The following is a 25,118-nucleotide window of genomic DNA, read 5'->3' as shown; positions in this document are numbered from 1 at the left end:
CACATTTTTCTAGTATGTGCTGTATTTGAACATTACCTGAAGATAATAATTATTAGAGAATCAAGAGTCAATACCAGAGAAACAATAACCAAAAGTGTACAAATTTTAGTGTTTTAGAAGAGAGATGATAGATAAAAAAGCTGATAATAATTACACTTTTATAAAAAAGAACTTTTTTTATAATAACACGTTTTTATTATTTATAAGAGAGAATATAAAATATTTTGACAATATAAAATGCTTAAAATTCCAAAAACTACTCTATAATAAAAAAGTACTTTTTATAATAACACGGTTTTGTTATATACAGGACACAACATGTTTCGAAGGAAAGGAATAAACTATGAATTTTTAGTAGGTGTATTAACTGTTAAAATTATAATTCCAAAAATTACACTAGTATAAAAAAGTACTTTTCTTCTTCTTCTTGTAGTTTCATGGCCTCCACCTCTTAGGTACTTGGCCAGTCCTCGTATTTAGACTAACTGGAAGGGAATCCTCTTTTCAAAGGGTCTGGATTTTTCCATATTCCCTTCTTTAAATTCATTGTGATATGATTTTCAAATAACTATTTTTATTTTATATTTTAATTTGAAATATTGTTAAAAATTGATTGATCTTTCTTAAGGTTTGGTCATTAATATTATGTAAGAGATTTTGTATTGAAATAGGGGTTGGACTTCCTATATTAACTAGTTCCTGATACAGGTCAAATTGATTTGTTTTGTTAATTGGGCATTCAAGTAACATATGAGTTATACTTCCTATCTGTCCACATTCACAAAAAGGAGTATCACTACAATTAATTTTAAACAAATGGTCTGGTGTGTGACAATGGCCCGTTCGCATTCTAATAATAGATGTTAAGTGCCTTCGATCCACAAATGTGAATTTGTGGAACCAAGGGTTTATAGAAAAATCACTTTGGCATTGTTGATACCATTTCCCTTTAGTTTTAAACTGCTTTGTCCATTCAACTTTAAACTCGTTTACAATTTTTTGTTTAATAAAAGGCAAAAAGTCAAATTTATCTATTTTAATGTCTGCAGGAACATTTAAAGTCTTGCCTATATTTGCCAATTTATCAGCCTCTGTATTCCCCTTTACTCCAGTATGGCCTGGAATCCAAGCTAAGATTATATTAAATCCTGCTTCCATTGACTCAATAATAAGTCTTTTAGTTAGGTTTACAATATGGTTGTTTGTCCCCCAGGTGGTGTTATGTAATTTTTGGATAGCACTTTTAGCATCTGAAAAAATTATTGCTTCTTTAATATTTTTTTCAATACAAACAGATACTGCCTTGTTAATTGCAATAATTTCTGCAGTGCATATTTGAGTGTGCTCATGTAATCTGGATGCATAGTTATAATTGATTGAAGGTATGTGTACCCCAAAACCTACTGTCCTCGACTCGGGATCTAAAGAACCGTCTGTAAATACCCATGTATAATTTCTATATGAAGCTGAAAATTCATTAAGAAATTCCTGATGAGTATAGATTTCCATTTTTTTGTGGGTTGAGAAAATTGTCTGAAATGTTCCCGTAAGATAATTCAGTTCGATCTGAAAGCAGGATTTAATATTCTCTTTATATAGATTAATGAGGTATTTGTCAAAATTATTTTTGATTTCAATCAAATATGGTGGCTCTTGTGATTTCCAAAATCCTATTTTATAATTTACTTTGGTTCCCAACTCTGACAGGATTTCGTTCAGTGGATTTTTCAGATCAGCTAGGATTTTCAGATAGAACTTAGCGCACAGTATTTTCCTTCTTGCATCTAATGAAATTTCTCCACTTTCTGCTAGCAAAGCATTAGTGGGGGTAGATCTCATACAGCCCGTGATGATTCGTAAAGCTTTAAACTGAATTTTATCTAATATTAAGAGTGGGGACTTACTACAGGGTTTTAATATTGCACATGAATAATCCAAATGGGGTCTTACGATTCCTTTATAAATTAATGAGACTGTATGGGGGTTTGCTCCCCACCAGGTTCCACATATTGCCCTCATTATATTCATTATATTTAAAGTACTTTTTATAATACCACGGTTGTTTAAAGTGGTATATATTATAATAATTAACTTATAAAATATGAATTTTAAGTATATCAACTGTTAATTATTTATTAAAAAAATTAAAAACAGATACGCAACAGCCGTGTTCGAACTAGGGAACTCTCGATCTGTAGTCTAATGCCACTGAGCCACCATCAATTTGTAGATATCGATTTATTAACGTACTTTAAAATATCATTGCATTAGTTAATTTTTAAAATGTTTCTTCTTCATTTTTCTGAGGACCTCCTCGTGTGACTCGGTCAGTCCGCGGGTTCTTAAGTATTCTCCTACAGAGCCAGATATCTTCTACACATATCTTCGTTTAAGGTTCACAATTCAACACCATAAAAAAGGACATAGAAGACGTAGCATTCTTACTTGTATACCAAGAGAGAGGTTGTGGATCGCGAAGAGAGCCCCCATCCGATTGAAGGTGGATCTAGCTTTTCCGATACACGCTCTTGTCTCCTAGTCGTTGGTCCATTCTTCATTTATTATTTAGCCAATGTAGTTGTAGTGCGTTAATGTTTCTACTGGGGTTTGATTGACGTAGAGTTGACCTTCTCTTATCATTTTCATTTATATGAGGAAATATGAAGGAATATGAGGAAATAATGCCTAACTAACAGAGAACTATAAAGCCACCAATCGGAAGTAGAGCAAAGGAAAGACCCAAACTCGGATACATAGAACTACTGGAACAAGACTAGAAGATTCTAAATACAACCATCTGGAAAACAAAGCGCACAATAGCTTGGAATAAAGAAACATCTTAGAATAGGCAAAGACCCATAAAGTGCGAATCAAGTGAATCATACTGATGATAATGAATATTTGACATAAATTCAATGGCGTTTTTGTTATTTACCGTTATAAAATATAAAATACAGTAAAACATGAAAACGAAAATTAAACACTGGCAGAAATTAATTCAGCAGTGTCAGAGAGAGTCCAGCAGAGCTTGTTGTTTCATCCACAATAATTGTAGATGAAAAAACGCTTTGAAAGATATATTGAGACCGAAACAAAGAAAACACCATAGGCACCAATGGATATACTACAAACTACAACCAAATAATAAAGAGGGAAATAAATATGACCTAGTGATTAAGACAAGAGACGATCTCCACAGGAGATTACTTACAGGAAATCAAAATCAGAATAGAAAAGGCTAGAGCAAATTTTAACAAAATGAGAAAAGTGCTCTGCACAAGAGATTTGAAGTTGGAAATAAGAGTTAGGTTGGATAGGTGCTACGTTTTCTCGACTTTGTTTTATGGAATGGAAGCTTGGACCTTGAGCCTTGAATGCTGCATCAATGAAAAAACTAGAATCATTTGAGCTGTGGATGTACAGAAGAATTCTAAAACGATCGTGGACAGAACACGTCACAAACAAAGAGGTTCTTAGAAAGATAAATAAAGAAATGGAAATCTTAAATACCATCAAAACAATAAAATTGGAATATCTCGGACATATTAGACGTAGAGGGAAATACAATTTGCTTTAATTGATTATGAAGGGAAAGATTCAAGGAAAAAGAAGCATAGGGAGAAGCAGAATATCGTGGCTGCTCAACCTGAGAGAATGGTACGGATGTACATCAAATGAACTTTTCAGAGCAGTCGTCTCTAAAATCCGAATAGCTATGATAATTGCCGACCTCCGCCGCGGAGATGGCACTTAAAGAAGAAGATCAAGACGAAGCACAACGCGTCAATTAATAGCAATTTAAAGAGAATGTACCTAAATACAAAGGTCATTTACAGTTGAACTATTTTTTTAATAACATAAAAAAAGAATTTTCCAAATGATTATTATTATTAAACCAGTAATTATTCTTATCTCGCATTTTTACCTGTCGAAAATGCTTGATAGGCATCCTAAAAATATACGTGTCAACTTGTGCTAAAATTTTCATTGGCTCACATCCTAAATTTCAGTGTCAAAGTAAAATAGATGTGAAACTATACCTTGATTTGCACGTGAAGTTCAATGGAAAGACTTCTGTTAGATAACCGTGACTTATAATAAAAATAAAAGACTACCGATAGATCAAGACCAGTTAAACAAAGTCAAGGATAGCCAAGAGGTTACATCGGTACTGGACACAGTATTTGGACATTTGCAAGATATTTTCTTCTTCTTCTTCTTCAGATGCAAATCCACTAATGGATGTTAGCGATCACATTTTCCATTTACACTCTATTTCTTGCAATGTGTATCAGAGATTGAATGTCGTTAATCCCTGTCCATTGCCTTATGTTTCGGAGCCAGGACATTTTCTTGCGTCCTATTCCACTCTTGCCTTCAATTTTACCCTGGATTATAAGTTGAAGGAACTGGTACCTTTTGTTTCGCATGATGTGACCCAGATATGCCGTCTTCATTTTCTTGATGGTTTCGAAAAGTTGGCATTCTTGGTTGATTCTTTTAAGGACATCTACATTTGTGACTTTCGCCGTCCATGCTATCTTTAGGATACGGCGATAAAGCCACATTTCGAAGGCTTTCAATTTGTTTATATCCCTCGTTTTGAGTGTCCAGCCCTCTACTCCATATAGCATCACCGACCGTACGTCTTCTTATTCTTCTTCTTGTGCCACTCCTATCGGAGATTGGAAATCATCAAGGCTACCCTGACTTTGTTTACAGCTGACCTAAAAAGTTCATTAGTGGTGCAGCCAAACCACTCTCAAATTCCGCAACCATGACATTCTTCTACGGCCTGGATTCCGTTTTCCTTCTATTTTTCCTTGCATTATATTTTGAAGTAATGCGTATTTATGACCTCTCATCAGGTGACCCAAATACTTGAGTTTTCTTCGTTTTATCGTTAACAAAATTTCTGGGTCTCTTCCTATCCTTCGTATTACTTCAAGATTTGTGATTCTTTCAACCCAACTTATCTTCAGCATTCGACGGTAGCACCACATCTCAAAACTTTCAATATTTTTTATGTTGTTCTGTTTGAGAGTCCAGGCCTCTACACCGTATAATAGCTTGTTAAATACGTAGCTTCTTAGCATTCTTAATCGTGGAGGGATGCTTATATCTCTGTTGCAGAAGAATTTTCTCATCTTTATGAAGGTGGCCCTTGCAATTTCGATACACGTCTTTTTATTTCATTGTTTTGGTCTCCAGTTTCGTTTATTAAAATTAACAAATATTTGTAACTTGATACTTTTTCAATTTGAATGCCGTTTATACTAATATGTGCTGGTTGTGTCATGATTTTACTGAAGACCATATACTTGGTTTTTTTGATATTAATGTTTATGCCATAATTGTTGCAAGCAATATTTATGTATGTTTGTAAGTAATCGTTGTAATTCTTCTACTGTTCTTGCAACTAGTACAGTGTCGTCTGCGTATCCAATATTATTTACAACCTCTCCATTGATTACGATTCCTTCATTTGCTTGCAAAAGGGCTTCCTGACAGATGCTTTCACTATATACGTTAAGTAGCAGTGGTGACAAAATGCATCCCTGTCTTACCCCTTTACGTATTTCTATTGCTTTTGATATCTCATTTTCTATTTTGATGTTAGCTTTCTGATTCCAATATAAGTTGATAATTATTCGCAGATCTTTATTATCTATGTCTTTTCTTTCAAGAATGTCTCTTAGCCTATCGTGGCGTACTCTGTCAAACGCTTTTTCAAAATCGATAAAACATGCATGTACTTCTTGATTAACGTCTAGGCATCTTTGTGTAAGAACATTCAAACCGAAGAGAGCTTCTCGAGTACCTAGTCCTTTTCTGAACCCCATCTGCGTATTACTAATATCTGACTCCAACTTTTGATAAACTCGGTTGTGGATGATTTTTAGAAATATCTTTAGTAGATGGCTCATTAAAGATATTGTTCGATGTTCTGAACATTCTTTTGCATTAGATTTCTTTGGCAGTGTAACGAATGTAGACAGCAGCCACTCTTGAGGCATAATACCAGTATTGTATACTGTGTTAAATAAGTGCAATATTATACCTATTGATTCATCATTCAAGAGCTTTAGTATTTCAGTAGGAACCTCATCGGGTCCATTTGCCTTTCCAGTTTTGGAATTTCTAAAGCACTTGCCGGTATTTTAACATCGCATTAAATAATTGTAAACTAGTCATTTTAGAACTTACAGTAAACAATTGCATTAGTTAAAATTAGTAGACGATAAATATTTAGCAAGAGAAATAAAACTTTTTTTCTACTTTTAAGGATAAAAAAGCAAGATCATTAGCAGAACCGAATTCAAAATTATTCTGCACATCATATTGAAACATTAATTGGTTAAAAATTAAAATTTAAAAATTTTCGGTTTAAATTTTCTAGCCAAATTCCGATCATTTTATACTTATTTTCTTTTATTTTTGAAGTTATACTTCTTTAGGCGCGATTGAGAGTGAATTTTTATTATCCCACGCGCCTGCGCACACCGACAGTATGGAGTTAATTGCTAATCCTTTCAATTTATGTATGTATCAGCGCAAATAAGGTGCGAAAAGAATATATTGTATACATATAAATGTATTTATTATAATGTTTGTGTCTTTGGATTTGTTTTGCTCGGGAGTAAGTAACAAATATTAGTAAAACATTTTTATTTTCATATTTCACTTGATCTATTTGTCACCGTGATTGTAATTATTAATTATGTCCGAGAAGTGATGTAAACAGAGTCGTGGTAGGTCACTGGTAAGGGTAAGAGCATTCGACTACGGATCGAGAGGTCCGCGTTCAAATCCGGACAATTCATATTCCTTATTTTTTTTTATTTTCGTTATTGTTTTAATAAAAATTTTTTGAAAGTGGAAGTATTAAAATTAGTTTAATATTTAAATAATATAGGTAGGTACAAATAAACTGTTTAAAGTATATTATTTTGGTTGAAATCATATAATAGAAGTATTAACTTCTTACGTATTACGTGCGTACAAAGTACAAACACATTCTTTTTTTGGTATTCATTTCAAACCTTGTAAGTACTCATCCCATTCTTATACCTACATCCAATAGATAGATTACCAGACATACAGAGAAATTGTATTCAAAACTGCCTCTCTATGACCAGCTGCTTTTCCCGTTGCTTTTTGACAGTTTTGAATTTTTATAGGTTATTTTATTATTAAGGAAATGGAAAACCCTTCTTTAAAATACATAACAAATCCAGATTTTGGAAAACCACCCGATAAACAAAATGAGGTAACTAACATATTTCTTTGATTACTAAAGGGAGACGATTGTTAAATATGCATTCACGTGCAAATATGAGGTTATGTTTTCACTAAACATTTAAATTTTTTACAGATTCTGCAAAGAAATGGAGAACCTCACACAACCAGCTTTAACTACATGGTTAATCAAGGACTGTCGGAAGCTATTAAAGATCTAAACTCTGTAGAATTTCTTCTAAATGAACGAAAAATTAAACTTACCATTACAAACTGCCTATTTCAAAAACCGGAGGTGCCCCCTGAAATGGTACTAGTTAGAAATAAAACAATTTATCCTACATCATGCAGACAAAGTGCAAATACATACAAGGGAAAGTTTTTAGTTGAAGTTGATTGGTATATTGATGAGGAACAACAACAATCATTTACCAAAGATTTGGGGGAGATACCAGTCATGGTTAAGGTAAGAAAATTATATCACATATTAACAATAGACCAGGCTAGTTATATGCCACCCAATACATCGGGGTGTAACGCCAATATCAAGTACTGTGGTCTAGCTATCGTTGTCTGTCGTACGAGTATGAGCATATCTACCAAAAGGTGGAATTAATGGAACGACACAGACACAGAGGCAGCGGCCATAATATGCTAAACAGAGAACGCTAAGCGCCGGTAGAGTGAGATAGATAGACCACCGACCCGAACTGCTCAGAGTTATGCTATTTTTTGGACCTTGCCTAATCCATGTGTTATTTATTATATCTATCTTATATCCACACGAACCTATTTTAAACCATAGTTTGTTTTTAAACCAAGAGGAGCTTGTTTGTAATTGGTCCAACCTCAGGCAAGTTTACTCCACTGTTATGAAATTTTGATACTAATGACATTTATGAAATTTTGACACTACTGGTATTTCATAGGTTAAATTAAGTTAGATAGGCGATTTTTCATGTTTTCTGGGTTATTCCTTTAATTTTTAGTCTACTTTTATATAAAAAACAGTTGTTTTTAGAACTCTTTAGCGACATATTAGTATAATATAATATGTATGGATTACCGTCGAATGTCAATGTGATTAACCAAAAAAGAAGATGTATATTATGGGTGTGAATTTTACTCCTCCTGATTTAAAAACAAACTATAGTATATGTTAGCAAATATATCTCGAGCTAATGTCTAGAAAAACAATTATTTAGCAAACCTAAAATAGCTTGAGATGTCAATTATTAACCATGACAAAATAACTAATATACCTATATATTTATAACAATCCACGATCTTTATATTATTTCAACGAAACTTTTGTTTTCCTTTATAAATTCGCAAAGTACAGTTCACCAAATATAGCTGAAAGTCTGAGAACACGTGACGATCATGATGCGCATTCGTCAAAAGACGGACCTCGCACTCACACTGACGATCCAGACCGTTTACATGGGTGTTCTCACTTCATTGTTAGCACAGGCAATGGGAATTTCACACTTTCAGCTATATATGGTGAACTGTATGTTCGTTCGTTCGTGCTTCACCGCCCCTGCAATACTTGGAGCCAACCTACCGATGTATTCCTATGTAGTTTTATCTCCTGAATCCAAATCTGAAAACGGCATTTCGATATCCCAAACCATCTTCAAGATAAAAGACCTCAAAGCCAACTTGAACCTCAGGACAGCAATTAGGGTCTTCTAGCAAATTTAGATATTGAGAGAATTCTACAATCGAGACATTGCTAGAAACATATTAAACCTAATGTATGTAAAAATGCAAATGAAAAATATAACATAAACAAAAAGTATAGCATGTGACTATTGTTTTGTTTGACACCTAAATGTGAAGTTAAAATGTCAAATAAATAAATCTTATTTATTAATGTGATATAGGTACAGTGGAACCTAGATTATCCGTCTCTCCATTAACCGTCACCTCTGTTAACCGTCAGGGTACATACAGATGTTGTATTGACTACATAAGCAAACATTTTAATGTAAAAAAATTTAAAAAAAAGTTAATTTGATTTGTGTGATGAGGACACAAACGGCTATCCATTGCTGACAGATAAAGAAATTGTTGAAATGGCAACAAAGGCGGACCAAACAGATTCAGACCCCGACACCGACTTGGAATTTGACTGTAGATATGTTGATGAACCTATTGTAACTGACAAAGATTTGCGTAAATAATCTAGAGAAACTGCATCGCACATGCAATAATTTATCGAGTGGTATTCTCAACAAGAAGAAGCCAATAAAGTAGATTGCATTGATCTTATGCCGATTAAGAAATTCAGCCGTCGCAAAATGTGAAGCAACAGTAAAAAAAACAAAGATTTCAGAATATTTTAAATTGATTCGGTTGTACGAATACAAATCCCTCTTATATTGTCAAACAAACCATACAAATAAAATTTGAGAGTTGTACTATGAATTTTTAATTTTTTTTTTAATGTTCTGTTACCCTCTTTTCGATTATCTGTCATACCCTTGGTCCGGTGCCCTGACGGATAATCGAGGTTCTACTGTAATGTTAAATGGCAGCTTATTATTTTTTATTTGAGCTGTTTATCCAGACAGAGTTTTAAGCGAATGTATCATAGAAACTGTATCCTGTAAGCTATCTACAATTAATACAACATCATCTGCAAACATCAGATGATTTAATCTTTCTCCATCTATATTGATACTGATATTCATATCTTGCCATTGAGTGTTCTTAAATATTGACTCTAGAGCTGATGTGAACAATTTTGGTGAAATATTGTCTACTTTTCTTACTCCTCCATATAAGCTGAATTTTTCTGTATCTTCGTGTAGTGTACCTATACTGATGTAGCTTCTCATAGATTGAAAGAGAACAGTGAAAAGTCAAAGTATGCGCATAAAATCGATGTCAAACAGTTTCTTGACCGTTTTAAAACCGTACAAAAGTGGCGTGTTGGAACAAACCTTAGACAAATTAGTTCTTTTCTGAGAAGTTACTATACAGTATGGTGCAAATGTTTGGAATAAATTCGTTATTTCATAAGCCGGCGACTTTAAGGAAAAATCCTGGAACATGTCATTTTTTATTTTTAAATTATCATTTTTAACTTAGGTATATTATGTATATCGTACTAGTTATATCATAAATTTAGGCGTTATGACGTAATCAATGATTTTTTAAATGGGCATAGGTGTCATGTGCTAGCTCATTTGAAAGGTTATCTAATTATCTATTCAGTAATATGTACGTACAAATTACTTTGGAACTGTATGTACGTATCAAGCTGCCACCCATCTGCCTATTGGCACTTCGAACATTAAATTTAAGCGAAAATCAATGTTTATTTATGAAATAAATATTTTTTTCTGTTTTCTGACAGCAATAGAATGTATTTTGAATTAAAAAAATTACATTACATTGTGTCAATTAATTTAATTCAAAATAATTTTTCTTTGACACCCTGTATAAATAATTATGTTAATGTTTATATTACTGAATAGAGAATTAAAGAACCTTTCAAATGAGCTAGCACACGACCCCTATTCTCATTTAAAAAATCATCGATTGCGTCATCACTCCCAAATGGATGACATCACTAGTATGATATATATGTCAAAAAATCATAATTTAAAATAATTAAAAATTGAGCTGTTTTAGGATTTTTCCTTTCCAGCCAAGTCACTGGCTTCCAAAATAATGAATTTATTCCAGACATTTGCACCATACTGTATACACAGCTCAGCTGTTGTATTATAAATAGTGACGTTAGCAGAATGGTTGCAATGGTCACCTATATATTGATTAAAGGATCAGCACTGAAAAAAGAAGGTTAATATAACCAGTGACTATGACTAATATTATTTATCTAAATAAGTATGTACATTCATAAATTATTAAATTTTGAAACGTTTTGATCCAATAATCATTACAATTAAGTGAATGAGTAACTTTTGATAAATTGCATTTTAAAAAAATGTTATTACCGATACCTATAGTATTTTGGTATTTATTAATATTATTCAAGGTTATATTTCAAGGTTTTTAGACAAAAAAGAAAGCCAGTAGTTTATTTGTTCTTGTTTTTATATAAGTTCATCAAACTGAAATAACATCAATCATTCATATTTTTTTATTTTATCTTGTATTAAATGTTTTTCGTATAAATATTCTTGTGTACAGTGTATTTCTTGAAACATCTTCCTACTACTTTCCAAATTAATAGGCAATTTCCAATCGGTCGATGGACCTAGTATATTGTTCCATTTTTTCTTTCGTATTACTCTTACCAAAACTAAAATTAAAGTCATTATTACATAACTAGTATTAAAATAATGATTGACAATAAGAAATGAACATTAAATAAATTACATACATTCTGAATACAGAATTGAATACTCTTTCAAATGAGCTATCACACGACCCTAGTCTCATTTAAAAAATCATCGATACGTCATCACGTCCATATGGATGACATCACTCGTATGAAATATATGCCAAAACCTCGTTATTTAAAAATAAAAATTGACTTGTTTCGGGATTTTTCCTCAAAGTCACCACTTTACGAAATATCGAATTTATTACAGACATTTGCACCATACTGTATGAATATACATAGTCGAGGGCATTTAGCACTAAGAACACCCGAATAAATCGATTTTTAAATACAGCACCTAGGAATTGCAGTTTTTTGCATTATGTTCAGGATGACATCAGGAAAAAAGTCTACTATTCGAAAATGCGTGGAAATGCATAATTGCACTTTAAAGTGCATACAATGCATCCGAAAGTGCATAAACATATCAAAATTAATATATTAAGGACCAATTTTTTTTATTCTGGGGGTTTTGGGGTAACTGAACACGAATTCGCCATCAGAACTGACCCCTGGATCACCTGGTGTCCAAGGTCACTGCAAGAGGAGTCATCTTCTGGAGTTTCGAGGGTTTTCGGCATTAACTTGATGCAAACGGATTACTCACGGGTTTTTGACCTCCGGTCTACCTGACCATCAGAATTGACCTCCGGTCTACCTGATGCCCAGGTATTTAATTGATGCAAATGGATAATGGAGGGTTTTTGAGGTCGCTAAGCACGAATGCATATTCAGAATCGACCTTCGGAACACCTGGTGCCCATGGTCACTGCATGGGACGTCATCTTCTGGAGTTTCGAGGGTTTTCGGCATTTAGTTGATGCAAATGGATTACTGGAAGGTTTTTAAGTCGCTAAACACGAATATTATGCCATCAGAAATGACTCACGTATCACCTGGTGACCAGGGTCATTGCAGGGGGCGTCATCTTCTGGAGTTTCGAGTGTCTTCTTCGGTACTACATTGATGCAAACGGATTACTCATAGGTTTATGTGATTGCTGAACGCGAATACGTCATCAGATCCGACCCACGGAGCACCTGGTATCTAAGGCCGGTCATCTTCGGGAGTTTCGAGAGTTTTTGGCATTAAATTGATGCAAACGGATTACTTATGGGTTTTTGGGGTTTAATGCCCAACTCACCAGGCCATTATCGATATTGACCGGTTAATAACGTTATTGACCGGATTTTCGTTATTGTACACATATTATGTACCTTTAATTAATTTATTATACAGGGTGTCCAGAAACTCTACCGACAAACGAAGACAGGAGATTCTTCAGATAATTTTAAGATAATTTAACCCAATTCACTTAGTCCGAAAATGCTTCCTAAGGGAGCTAGAGCTCTTTGAAGATGGCGTCTTGTAATTAGTTTTTCTTAAATATCTCCAGAACGCTTCTATTTAGAAAAACAAAAATTGGTACGCGTATTTATCTTTAAGATATAAATCTAATCCATTCATTGCAAATTTCTAGTACCGATCATAGGCGTCCGTTTTGGGTAGGGCAACGGTTATTTTATCGCATAACTTTTTTATCTTTAACTTTTATGCATTTCTGATACTGGATTATTAAATTGGGAAGTATTTTAGTACTAAAAGGTACTCTTGTTTTAAATCGGTAGGACACACCGTTTTCTAGAAAAATCAATTTGAAAACTTTTCGCTTTTTGAATTAAAAAAAAATTTCAAAAAAAAACTGTTTAGAAAGACGAAAACTGGTACATTTATTTATATTCCAGAGATAAATCGATTTCATTAATTGCAAATTTCTAGTACTGATCATAGGCGTCCGTTTTGGGTAGGTCAACAGTTATTTTATAGCATAACTTTTTTGTCTTAATTTTTGAGCATTTTTGAAATTAGATTATTAAATTATGAGGTATTCGAGTACTAAAAGTTACTCTTACTTTATGTTGGTAAAATACTTCGTTTTTTGTTGAAAAGTTCTTTCAATTTTTTTTTTCAAATTCCAAAAACGAAAAACTTTCAAATCGATTTTTCTAGAAAACGGTGTGTCCTACCGACTTAAATCAAGAGTATCTTTTAGTACTAGATACCTCACAATTTAATAATCCGGTGTCAAAAATGCATAAAAGTTAAGGACAAAAAAGTTATGCGATAAAATACCCGTTGCTCTACCAAAACGCACGCCTATGACCGGTAATAGAAATTTGCAATGGATGGAATCGATTCATCTCTGAAAAGTAAATATGCATACCAATTTTCGTTTTTCTAAATAGAAGCGTTCTGGAGGTATTTAAGAAAAACTAATTTCATGGCGCCATCTTCAAAGAGCTCTAGCTCCCTTAGGAAGCATTTTCGGACTAGGTGAATTGGGTTAAATTGTCTTAAAATTATCTGAGGAATCTCCTGTCTTCGTTTGTCGGTAGAGTTTCTGGACACCCTGTATATAATAGATCAATCAAGTTAGTAAAAAATAAGCCGTTTTTCGACATAAGGGAAAAGACGAGGTTTGACAGTTGAAATGTGTAGTATGAGATATTAAAAAAAGACTACCATCTTGGGATTCATCAATTTTTTAGTGGAACAATTTTTAAATAAACAATCAAAACGTCAAACTTAGTTTTGTGCTCATAACTTAAAAACTTGTTTATTTAGAGATTTGACGTCCACAGGTAACATTTTCAGAACAAAAAGATATTTCGAATGAGATACGCTACATGGAAATCGGTTCATAAACAAAAAAGTTATTGCAAAACGGACGACAAAATCGCTGTTTTTGAATATTGTTAATAACAATTTTATTGTTTATTAAAATATGTTTAAATATACCTAAACTTGAGGGCATTATGGTGTGTGAATGGTGTGCAAAAAATGGTCCAGATCTGTTAAATAGTTTTTGCAAAATTGAATTTGTTTATAAAATTTTTTGAAAAACGAGCTAATTTCTGAGGCTGGTCCAGTTAATTCAGCTGAATGTATCTCAATAATCCGGGGCTCATTTCCTTGGTTAAGATGTATACTAACAGCCTATAAAAAAAAGTAAAAAAAAATTACATGTACGTACACAAAATTATTTGTTAATAAATAGCAGTTTTTAAGCATATAAACAATTACAATAATTTCGTAGAAATTAGATCAAATTAAATGGCAATAAAAAATACGGGAAGTTGGTTAAAATACACAACTTCTAAAAAAAAATTTTATGTCCTACGACTCTTGGGCTCTGAGATGGTCCCCTTTTTTGAAAAATAATCTGTTACGTTAATTAACAACACTAAGAGCTGAAATGAACCAATCTTTTATAAGAAAATTCAATGTTTTTAACAAAGTTTTTAGCAAGAAAAAATGTTAAAAATTGTTTAAACAGGAGTGTTATAAACAAAGAGTATTTTGCGTTCCGACTAAAGTAAAAAAAAATAGTTGGCGTAGCCGAATGAGAAGAAATTCGCACACTACCATTCGCTAGACCGTTGCAGCTCATTTTTAACATTGACAGTATACCAGATTTGAAGCTTAATATTATATATATTTTGGTAGAAACTTGAATTTTATGAATATTATTCTGTTGCACATTTATTTAGTAGAATTATATTTTAAATAAATGAATTTAAAAAATAACAATAAAAAGGCCACTTCAAAAAAGTTTTATACATCCCATTAGCTGCTTTGTTTTGGATAATTTTGCAATGAAAATAAGAGTTAAATGTTATTATTTTAATGTGGTACCATAGATAAAAAAAATTTGTAAACTTGGTACAGTAGAACCCGATAGGTATAGGCCATTTTTTCCGGGCGCTCTATTTTGAATCCGTGTGTAGTCCAGGCTGTATCGTCGACCCCGTTAGGTTAATTATTCCGATTCGTATTTTTTGCACAAACTTACTAAAAAAAGTTCCTTATAACAAATCCAGGGGTACCAAGAGGTACCGCGGTCGAAAAATTGTTTAAACAATTTTTGTGAGATTTTATTAGTTTCATGTTAACTTATAAAATTTGGGTGACAAACTGTTTAGTTTATAATTTTAATCAACGCAGCATTAAAACATAGGCCATGAAGAAGTTTTCTGGAAAATTTCAAGGCAAAATATGCAACAGGAAAAAAGTTACGCGACCTTATAAACGAGTGGCACTCCCCCAAAAAAAAACGCTCATTTCTCGAGATACTAACCACGGTATGGTGAATGGCTAATTTTGGTCTTACTTTATGTTTTTGATGGTGTTCAAAACGAAAATGAAATTATTTTGAATTTTAGATGGGGAAACATTGTCAAAATCGCAATTTTACCCTAAAAATAAAAAAATAATAAAATCACGTTTTTCTTAAAATTAAAAGCTACACCATTTTTTTTTTCTATAAAACATTTTGTTCCTTGCACTCTAGATTTTAACATAAACTTGATTAAACAGCTAAATTTCAAATTTTGTCACTCAACTTGTGCGATTAAACTTTGCAATTCAAGAATCTACACCTTTTACTTCAAACAATTTATAACTTTTTTTATAGTAAGACAGAAAGATTGAAGCAGGTCCCATTGTCTTCATAAAGGTGAGAAATATATACTATAAAAATTTCAAAAAAATATATTAAAATGGAACTGAGTTGTAGCGAGTTAAACGCAAAAAAACGTGATTTTATTTTTTTTTTATTTTTAGGGTAAAATTGCGATTTTGACAATGTTCCCCCACGTAAAATTCAAAACAACCCTAATTATCGTTTTCAGCACCATCAAGAATATAAAGTATGACCAAAATTAGCCATTCACCACACCGTGGTCAGTATCTCGAGAAATAAGCTTTTTTGGAGTGTGCCGCTCGTCTATAAAGTCACATAACATTTTTCCTATTATATATATATAATCAAATTCCCTTCTACCTATTGGTGTCGGGATTCCTATTGCATATTTTGAATTAAATTTTTTTGGAAAACTTCTTAATGAATCATATTTTATTGCTGTGTTGGTTAAAATTATAAACTAAAAAGTTTGTCGCTCAACTTTTTTAAGTAAACATGAAACTAACGAAATCTGACGACAAAATGTTTAAAAATTAACAACTTCTCTTTGAATGTGTTTAATCATTTTGGACAAATCTCATTGTTACCTAAATGCTTCAAAGATGACCCAGTAAAATTTTCAAAAGGAAATATTACAGCGACCAAAAATACAGCGAGGTAAAATTGAAAAATCATCAAAATTAATTTTTCGCATTTTTGCATAAAATTTGATTTTTGAACATGTTCCACTAATTCTAGAAAAAAATATACTCCATATTCGGATTCAGTGACTTCGAAAACATAAGGAATGACCAAAATTTGTCATTCAACGTAAAGTTGATTTTTGTGGTCAGTATAACGTAATTTTAGGGGTTGCTGACGCTCGCCAGCCGTGCCCACGATTCAGTCACTCGACTACGCCCGCTATTTTTTACTTTAGTCGGAACGCAAAATACTCTTTGTTTATAACACTCCTGTTTAAACAATTTTTAACATTTCTTCTTGCTAAAAACTTTGTTAAAAACATTGACTTTTCTTATAAAAGATTGGTTAATTTCAGCTCTTAGTGTTGTTAATTAACGTAACAGTGATTTTTTCAAAAAAGGGGACCATCTCAGACCCCAAGGGTCGTAGGACCTAAAAATTTTTTTTCGAAGTTGTGTATTTTCACCAGCTTTCCGTATTTTTTATTGCCATTTAATTTGATTTAATTTCCACGAAATTATTGTAATTGTTTATAAGCTTAAAAACTGCTATCTATTAACAAATAATTTTGTGTACGTACATGTAATTTTTTTTTACTTTTTTTTTTCATAGGCTGTTAGTATACATCTTTACGAGGGAAATGAGCCCCGGATTATTGAGATACGTTCAGCCAAATTAACTGGACCAGCCTCAGAAATTATCTCGTTTTTCAAAAAATTTTATAAACAAATTCAATTTTGCAAAAACTATTTAACAGATCTGGACCATTTTTTGCACACCATTCACACACCATAATGCCCTGAATTTTAGGCATATTTAAACCTATTTTAATAAACAATAAAATTGTTATTAACAATATTCAAAAACAGCGATTTTGTCGTCCGTTTTGCAATAACTTTTTTTGTTTATTAACCGATTTTCATTTAGCGTATCTCATTCGATGTATCTTTTTTTTTTCTGAAAAAGTTACCTGTGAACGTGAAATCTCTAAATAAACAAGTTTTTAATTTATGAGCAAAAAACTAAGTTTGACGTTTTGATTGTTTATTTAAAAACTGTTCCACTAAAAAATTTATGAATCCCAAGATGGTAGTCTTTTTGTAATATCTCGTACTTCGTACTACACATTTCAACTGTCATACCTCGTCTTTTCCGTTATGTCAAGTAAAAACCTAACTTGATTGGCCTATAACAGATTGGGAAACACTCAGTTAGAAGGTTTTGTGACTGCAGTGGATAGATACCTATTATTGATTTAAAGGTTTAATATCTAACTATAATAAAAAGAAGGTTAGGTCGTAACCATCGTTAGTGAATAAAAAAACATATTAGTCAGAGAGCGAAATAGTTGTCAGAGAAGTAAGAGCTTGTAAGAGGAGTAATTTCAGTGTAAAATTATACTATAATTTTACGTGTGTAATTCTATAATTTTATAATTATACTATTATTACAGTAAGCAATAAGTAACATGTCATGCAACAACTACCAACTATTTCGTTCTTTGAGTATAGTGATGAAAAACATCCAGAAATAATCTCACGACAATACCATTGAATAATGCAATGATGATGGCTTTACTTACTCATAAATGGTGTCCACGGTAAAATAAAAGACAAGATAAACTTTTGAAGTACAACTTCGAATGATGTTAGATCTGCATTTGCAAAATAGTTGACAGCTAATTTTGTACTTAGTAATGGCACCATGCAAGCTGTTAGCGTGAAGCATACCTTCCAGTATACTAACGGAGCAAAACCAAGCATAAAATGTAAATCTTCAAGGAAACGAAGCATTCCATAGATCCAAAGTACCTGTTAAAAAAGTAAATAGTGGGTTAATAATGCTCAGGAAACGATAAAAATCGTCTAATAAGATTTCACGTATAGGTAGTAGCCCGATCAAGGAACACAAAACTTTACTACGAATACCTCCAAAAAAAAAGGAAGAATGAAAATTTGGGAATAGGTAGTTGAAATTGTCTATTATTATATCAGAGAAAGTTTACACTTCTACATCCCCTCCATTTTACAAAAATGGAGGGGAATACCCCCTTCTCGGGGGGTGAAAATATACGTTCAAAATAAGTCCGGAATTGGATAAAATGACTAATTCTAAGCAACTTTTGTTCTATAGAGTTTTTTCACTAAGTCAATACTTTTCGAGTTATTTGCGAGCGAATATCTTGATTTTTAACAAAAAAATAAAACATGCTTTTGGACGGTTTTTTGCAAATAACTGAAAAAGTAAGTATTTTATCAAAAAAATATTCTGAGCGAAAATATAGCTTATAAAAAAATGAAATAAATGGTGTATGCATGAAGTCTGTTGACCCAGTTGAAGCAGAGTTGTAGCTAATGAGAAGTAGGTTTTTCTTCGTCAAATTTCAAATCGAATATTTTAACGTGAAATAACCAAAAAACGGAGTACTTTTCGGGGAAAACTCATTGAAACTTTTTTAAAGTGTTTAAAAATAGGTTTATTTTTGTTTTTTAAAAAACTTCTAACATTAAAAAGTTCAAAATCGGTATACGTTAAAAAAATGCATTTTCTCGGCTTCCCATGGAGCAATTTTCTTCATTTTTTTTGTTCCCAAGTAACTCGAGTCGAGCCATCTAACTAACGCATTAATCAATGTCGAAAGTTGCTTTTGTTTTGTTACAATAAATTAATTTATTTATAAGAAAATAAAACTACATATTTTTTCCAGTTGTAGACTTTTTTTAGATAAACTTACCACAGGTGTACCTTTTAACGTTTAAAATACAAATATGCTCATTTGAAAGCTGTATAATTATTTAAACAATATTTGTTTAAACAAATTAAAAAATTTTGTTATAGTAAATTAATTAATTTAAAAGCAACTTTGACATTTAATAATGCGTTAGTTACACTCCTGGCCAAAAAAATCGGGACACCTTAAAAATGGGTCATTTTTGATGTGTCGAATCTCCTAAACCTGTTGACCGATTTTAGTGATTTTTTTAATGTTATAGCCTTATTCTCTAAGAATATGGATGTAGTAATAGTGTTGCTGAACAGGTAAATGTCATTGTATACCGGGTGTAACAATAATACTGTGTTTTTCCTGAAAGTTCGTAACACCCTGTGGAATATTTTAGGATTTAAAAAATATTGAAATTAAAACTCAATTGTAGCCTTAGCCTTTCTTAACATTCTGCTTTTGGACTTATTCAGTTATGTTGGATAATGAAAAAGTTAGGTACTCTGACAACTAGCCATGCTCTTCATCAATACAGGGTGTTTCTAAATAAGTGCGACAAACTTTAAGGGATAATTCTGCATGAAAAAATAGTGACAGTTTGCTTTATAAACGTATGTTTACAAATGTTTCGTTTCCGAGATACGGGATGTTGAATTTTTTCTTACAAACTGACGATTTATTTTATTTATTGCTCTAAAACCAGTTAAGGTATGCAAATTAAATTTGGTAGGTTTTAAGAGATAGTTATTGCCGATTTTTTGACATAAAATTAAGAATTTTATATTCACCATTAGCGTGCATACGGGTAATATGATCGGTGATATTACCGTATGCGCGCTAATGGTGAATAAAAAATTCTTAATTTTATTTCAAAAAATCGGCAATAAATGTCTCTTAAAGCGTACCAAATTTCATTTGCATATCTTAACCGGTTTTAGAGCAGTAAATAAATCGTCAGTTTGTAAGAAAAAATTCAACATCCCGTATCTTGGAAACGAAATATTTGCAAACATACGTTTATAAAGCAAACTGTCATTATTTTTTCATGCAGAATTACCCCTTAAAGTTTGTCGCACTTATTTAGAAACACCGTATATTGATGAAGAACATGTCTAGTTGTTAAAGTACCTAACTTTTTTATTATCCAACATAAACGAATGAATCAAAAACAGAATATTAAGAAAACCTGAAGCTGTAGTTGAGTTTTAATTCCAGTATTTTATAAATGCTAAAATATTCCACAGGGAGATGCGAACTTTGAGAAAAAAACACAGTTTGATTCGTACACCCCGTATACAATAAAAATTTACCTGTTTAGCAATAATATTATTACAGCGTTATTGTTAAAGAATCAGGCTATAACATATTTATTAAAAAAATCACTTAAATCGTCCAACAGGTTTAGGAAATACAAAGTCTCATTACTTTTATTTTTATGTATATTTTCGATAAATGTATTGATAAATTCAATTTTCAATTTAACTCCCCTCTAAAATGGTATTTGAAAATTGTTAATTTGTCTATAATTTGTTTTTTTTAATAATGTCGCGGGAATTAAACATTTTGAAATGCCATTTCGATAATCGGGTTCCTGGGAATTTTTCACTAATTAACAATTTTTTTTGTCGTTCTTTCTTCTTCTTTTTTCCTTATAGTAAAAATATGGTTTGCTTATACAGGTTGTTTCATTAAGAATTTCCAATCTCTGAGTTGTAGATTATAGACCACAAAATATTAAGATTTAACCAAAATCACTTAAATAAAATATAGCTCCTCATTATAGTTTTATTTAAAAATTAAAAAAATATTTTTGCTCAGTATTTTAAAACTATTCGACATTTCCTTTTCATACTACTTGGTAGAAAGTGTAGGCACTGTACACCCTATGTAAATATATGTTAACTACACGTTTCCAGCTATTACCAGAGGCGTACAAAAGGGGACAACAAAGGGTTTACCCGTCCCAAATTCTACGTCACTGGCGAAATTGCCATTTTGGCGCAACTTTTAGATTCTTCAATGCTCTCTATGTAAATAGCATACTCTTCACTTTTAACGATAAATTCATTAGTTTTCGAGATATTTGAAGTTAAACATGTAACGGCACAGTTATTTTGATTAATGTTTTGTGCCGCTTAAATTTTAATTTCAAATATCTAGAAAATTAATGATTTTATCATTTAGACTGAAGAATATATTATTCATTCTTAACGATAAAATCATTAGTTTTCGAGAAATTTGAATTAGCGGTACAATACATTAATCAAAATAACTGTCGTTACATGTTTAACTTCAAATATCTCGAAAACTAATGACTTTATCGTTACAAGTGAAAAGGATGTTATTTACATAGAGAGTATTGGAGAATCTAAACATTGTGCTAAAATGGCAATTTCACCAGTGACGTAGAATTTGAGAAGAGTCAACCATTTATTGTCCCCTGTCGTATGCCTCTGGTAATTGCCGGAAACGTGTATTAAACATAATTTCATAGCGTGTATAGTACTTACACTTTCTACCACGTATGAAAACGATACGTCGAATAGTTTTAAAATATGTACTGAGCAGAAATATTTTTTTAATTTTTAAATAAAACACCCTGTAACTCAATATGGAGCCATATTTTATTTAAGTAATTTTGGTTAAATCTTAATATTTTGAGGTCTAGAATCTACAACTTGGAGATTTGACATTCTTAATAAAACAACCTGTATAAGCAAAACTATGTTTTTTAATATAGGGGAAAAAAAAAGAAAAAACGACAAAAAAATTTGTTAATTAGTGAAAAATTCCCTGGAACCCGATTATCGAAACGGCATATCAAAATGTTTAATCCCCGCGACGTTATAAAAAAAAAAAATTATAAACAAATTAGAACAATTTTCAAATGCCCTTTTAGAGGGGAGTTAAATTGAAAATTGAATTTATCAATATATTTATCGAAAATATATATAAAAATAAAAGTAATCAGGCCTCACACCGATTTATATTCTTTAGGTAACAACCGCGTTTTTGCAATTGAAAATATAGTAACATTTAATAAACAAATTAAATATCTCATAAATTAATAAATATTTTTACCCAATTTTTTTGCTTAATACTGGTAACATAGCGCAATCTTCCCTATTAGATAAAATAATTCATAGTGCCTATTTAAAACGCAGAAAATATTTTTTTGCAAATTTGATTTTTAAATTTAATATATAACTATTTAAATAAATAGGGGGTCAAATTGAATTTACTAAGTTTTAGGTGAAAGACTTTTAACTTTGCAGAAAAAAATCCTAAAGGCCTTCATTGAAATGTAAATTACCCCAGCAGTTAAAAAAGTAAATATTGTGCAAAAATGACCCCTTTTTAATTATATATGTAAACAATGATCCCCTTATAATATGATTTGGATACTTTTTGTAAAATATCTTTTGAATTCACCTAAACTTTGATATAAAATTGGTTCCAACCTGTACGGAATTACATTTTGATTTTTTTCTTATTTTATTAGGCTTAAGTTGCCGAGATTATTCTATTTCTTTATAAGCCAAAAAATTGTTTATAATTTTAAAATATTCCTGAGACCGCTTAAATAGTCCAATTTCAATTCTGTAAAGTACATTAGATAGGTATAGTGCCTTTTATACAAACATCATAGGTATTCTTATGTATCATAATTATTATGCTTATTAAGCGACCATAACTATTTATTTAACAATTTAATTGTTGCTAAACTGTTCATTCAATTTCCATCGTCTTCTGGAAATATAATCTATACTAAAAGGGCTTTTATGTCAAGGGTTTTAAATAACTTATGTTAAGTTATTTAATTATTGATAAATAATTACTTACCTAACATTTTAGTTGAAAATTAAAGATTTTGTTGGAAAACCCGCATTTTCCGAGGAAAATTTTCATCGAAGTAAATCCGGAAAAATATGTCTGCAGAATTTAATTACGGTGAATTTTTATTTGAGTGTTTTGGTGTAAAGTTAAAATATTTGGAGTTATAGAACAATAACTGAAAAAACACGATTTCTGGGCGCCATTTTGTTTATAAAAAAAGTAACACACTATCTGCAGACTTTGCATACCTACCTATATTATTAATATATAGAATCATAAGATTAGATTCCAGCAATGAAATTGCTGGTAAATAACTTTTCCTTGTATTTTGCTAATTAGCCCAGAGTATAGTGATTCCATATAAGTTTGGTTGAGTGTAAGTACATACATCCGCATAATAATAATATATGATACTATGAAGTATTCATACGCCTATATTGTCATCAGTTTAAAAAATTGTCTACTATTCCCACACCTACAACGTATTTGAAACATGCGATTATGCGATGCAGTGTACAGGGATAACCCTAAGCAAACTAAATGAGAATTTTCTTGACAACGTTGCCGCTCTTCACGGCAGCGGCCGTGAAAGGTAGTAGTAGGCAGGTACTTGTAGAGGATTATCACTGTTAACTTCTGTGGAATACTAAAGAAGGATTTATTTATGATAATTCACAGAATGGCAAACCTGCTTGCAATATACGACCATACTGATTCTAACGTTTGAAAGGGGAAGTAGGCAACACGGTACAATCGTTACAATCATACAAAGTAAATTTGAATACCTAATCAATGACGTGAAATAAATTACACAGAAAAATCCCAAATCAGTAGTTTAGTAATAAATCTATATAAACAAAACGTGAATGTTATAACAAGTTTTTAATTACTGATATCCTTATCACAGACTTAAATATTATACTTAGTTTATGTACTAACCGATATGACTTGTAAAGCTATCATAATTGGTAGAATAATATCTTTGCCGATAGAAACTGTCAAAGGTCCAGCTATGGTTCCAAAATTTGTGTGAAAAAGACACCCTGATAGAAATATAAATACACAAAACACTAGGGAGCAGTTTCTAGGGTTTTGGTAAAGTTTTGGTCTTTCTTCATAAATAATTCCCAAAAATGTTGATGTCATTAAAGCTGATGCGCATAGACCTAAAAGAAATCTAGGCATAGATAACAAATATCATATTTTATATATAAATTCTAACAAACGCTGAAAATAGACAATAAATTTATCATATAAAGGTTTTTAAAACTGTTTTCTTGTGGCATATCTGGAAAAACTCAAAACTCAAAAAAGAAGTGGAAGATCAAGTGAATAGAGCAAACAGAGCCGCAGGTTGCCTGAATGAAGCAATATGGAGAAATAAAAATGTCGGAAAAGAAATGAAAGGCATAATTTACAAAGCAGTCATCGGACCAATAATGACGTACGGAGCAGAAAAACGACCTGGCACAGAGAGGACAAAAAGATTGCTAGAAACAGCAGAGACGAAACCGTTCGAAATATCGATAGTAAGACACTATGGGACAAAGCTCTAAGTACAGATATACGACGGAGATGACAGGTGAAGAACATTAATAACTTCGTAAGAAGCAGAAAAGTAGAATGGAGCCACCATATAAGCCGAATGACAACAAATAAAGTAGAAAGGACGGCGAGAGATGTTTCCCCAATTATAGTATAGTATAGTTGATCCAAAAGATGGCATAACCCAGACATCCAAAGTGAAAGTTATCCTTCAACACCAAATTGTTCTATGTGATCCACACAATGTC

The 25,118-nt window shown here is 31.8% G+C and overlaps 2 protein-coding genes across 3 annotated transcripts in view; one reads left to right on the top strand and one right to left on the bottom strand.

Annotated features, from left to right (window-relative positions):
• The first annotated feature begins 6,568 nt into the window (after positions 1–6,568).
• Positions 6,569–25,118, top strand: part of LOC114330230 (DNA-directed RNA polymerase I subunit RPA2) — a 178,156-nt gene continuing 159,606 nt past the window's right edge. The window contains exons 1-2 of one of the 2 annotated variants that reach the window (XM_050641658.1): positions 6,569–6,640; positions 7,376–7,705. In XM_050641658.1, the coding sequence (XP_050497615.1) occupies positions 6,608–6,640; positions 7,376–7,705 (363 nt within the window). In that variant the 5' untranslated portion in view covers positions 6,569–6,607. Of the gene's footprint in view, positions 6,641–7,106; positions 7,271–7,375; positions 7,706–25,118 lie in introns of those variants that run through there. The other variant, XM_050641649.1, reaches the window with a different exon arrangement.
• The window catches only part of LOC114330231 (sodium-dependent neutral amino acid transporter SLC6A17-like), a 44,869-nt gene continuing 31,043 nt past the window's right edge, over positions 11,293–25,118 (bottom strand). Inside the window, exons 5-7 of the mRNA XM_028279555.2 lie at positions 24,265–24,491; positions 18,349–18,577; positions 11,293–11,518 (exon numbers count right to left, since the gene is read on the bottom strand). Of these exons, the coding sequence (XP_028135356.1) occupies positions 11,343–11,518; positions 18,349–18,577; positions 24,265–24,491 (632 nt within the window). The 3' untranslated portion in view covers positions 11,293–11,342. The remainder of the gene's footprint in view (positions 11,519–18,348; positions 18,578–24,264; positions 24,492–25,118) is intronic.

Source organism: Diabrotica virgifera, chromosome 1 (assembly GCF_917563875.1).
Source record: "Diabrotica virgifera virgifera chromosome 1, PGI_DIABVI_V3a".
In the NCBI taxonomy this organism is placed as follows: Eukaryota; Metazoa; Arthropoda; class Insecta; order Coleoptera; family Chrysomelidae; genus Diabrotica; species Diabrotica virgifera.
Note: the sequence above shows the minus strand (reverse complement) of the source record. Positions and strands in the feature narration are given on the sequence as shown.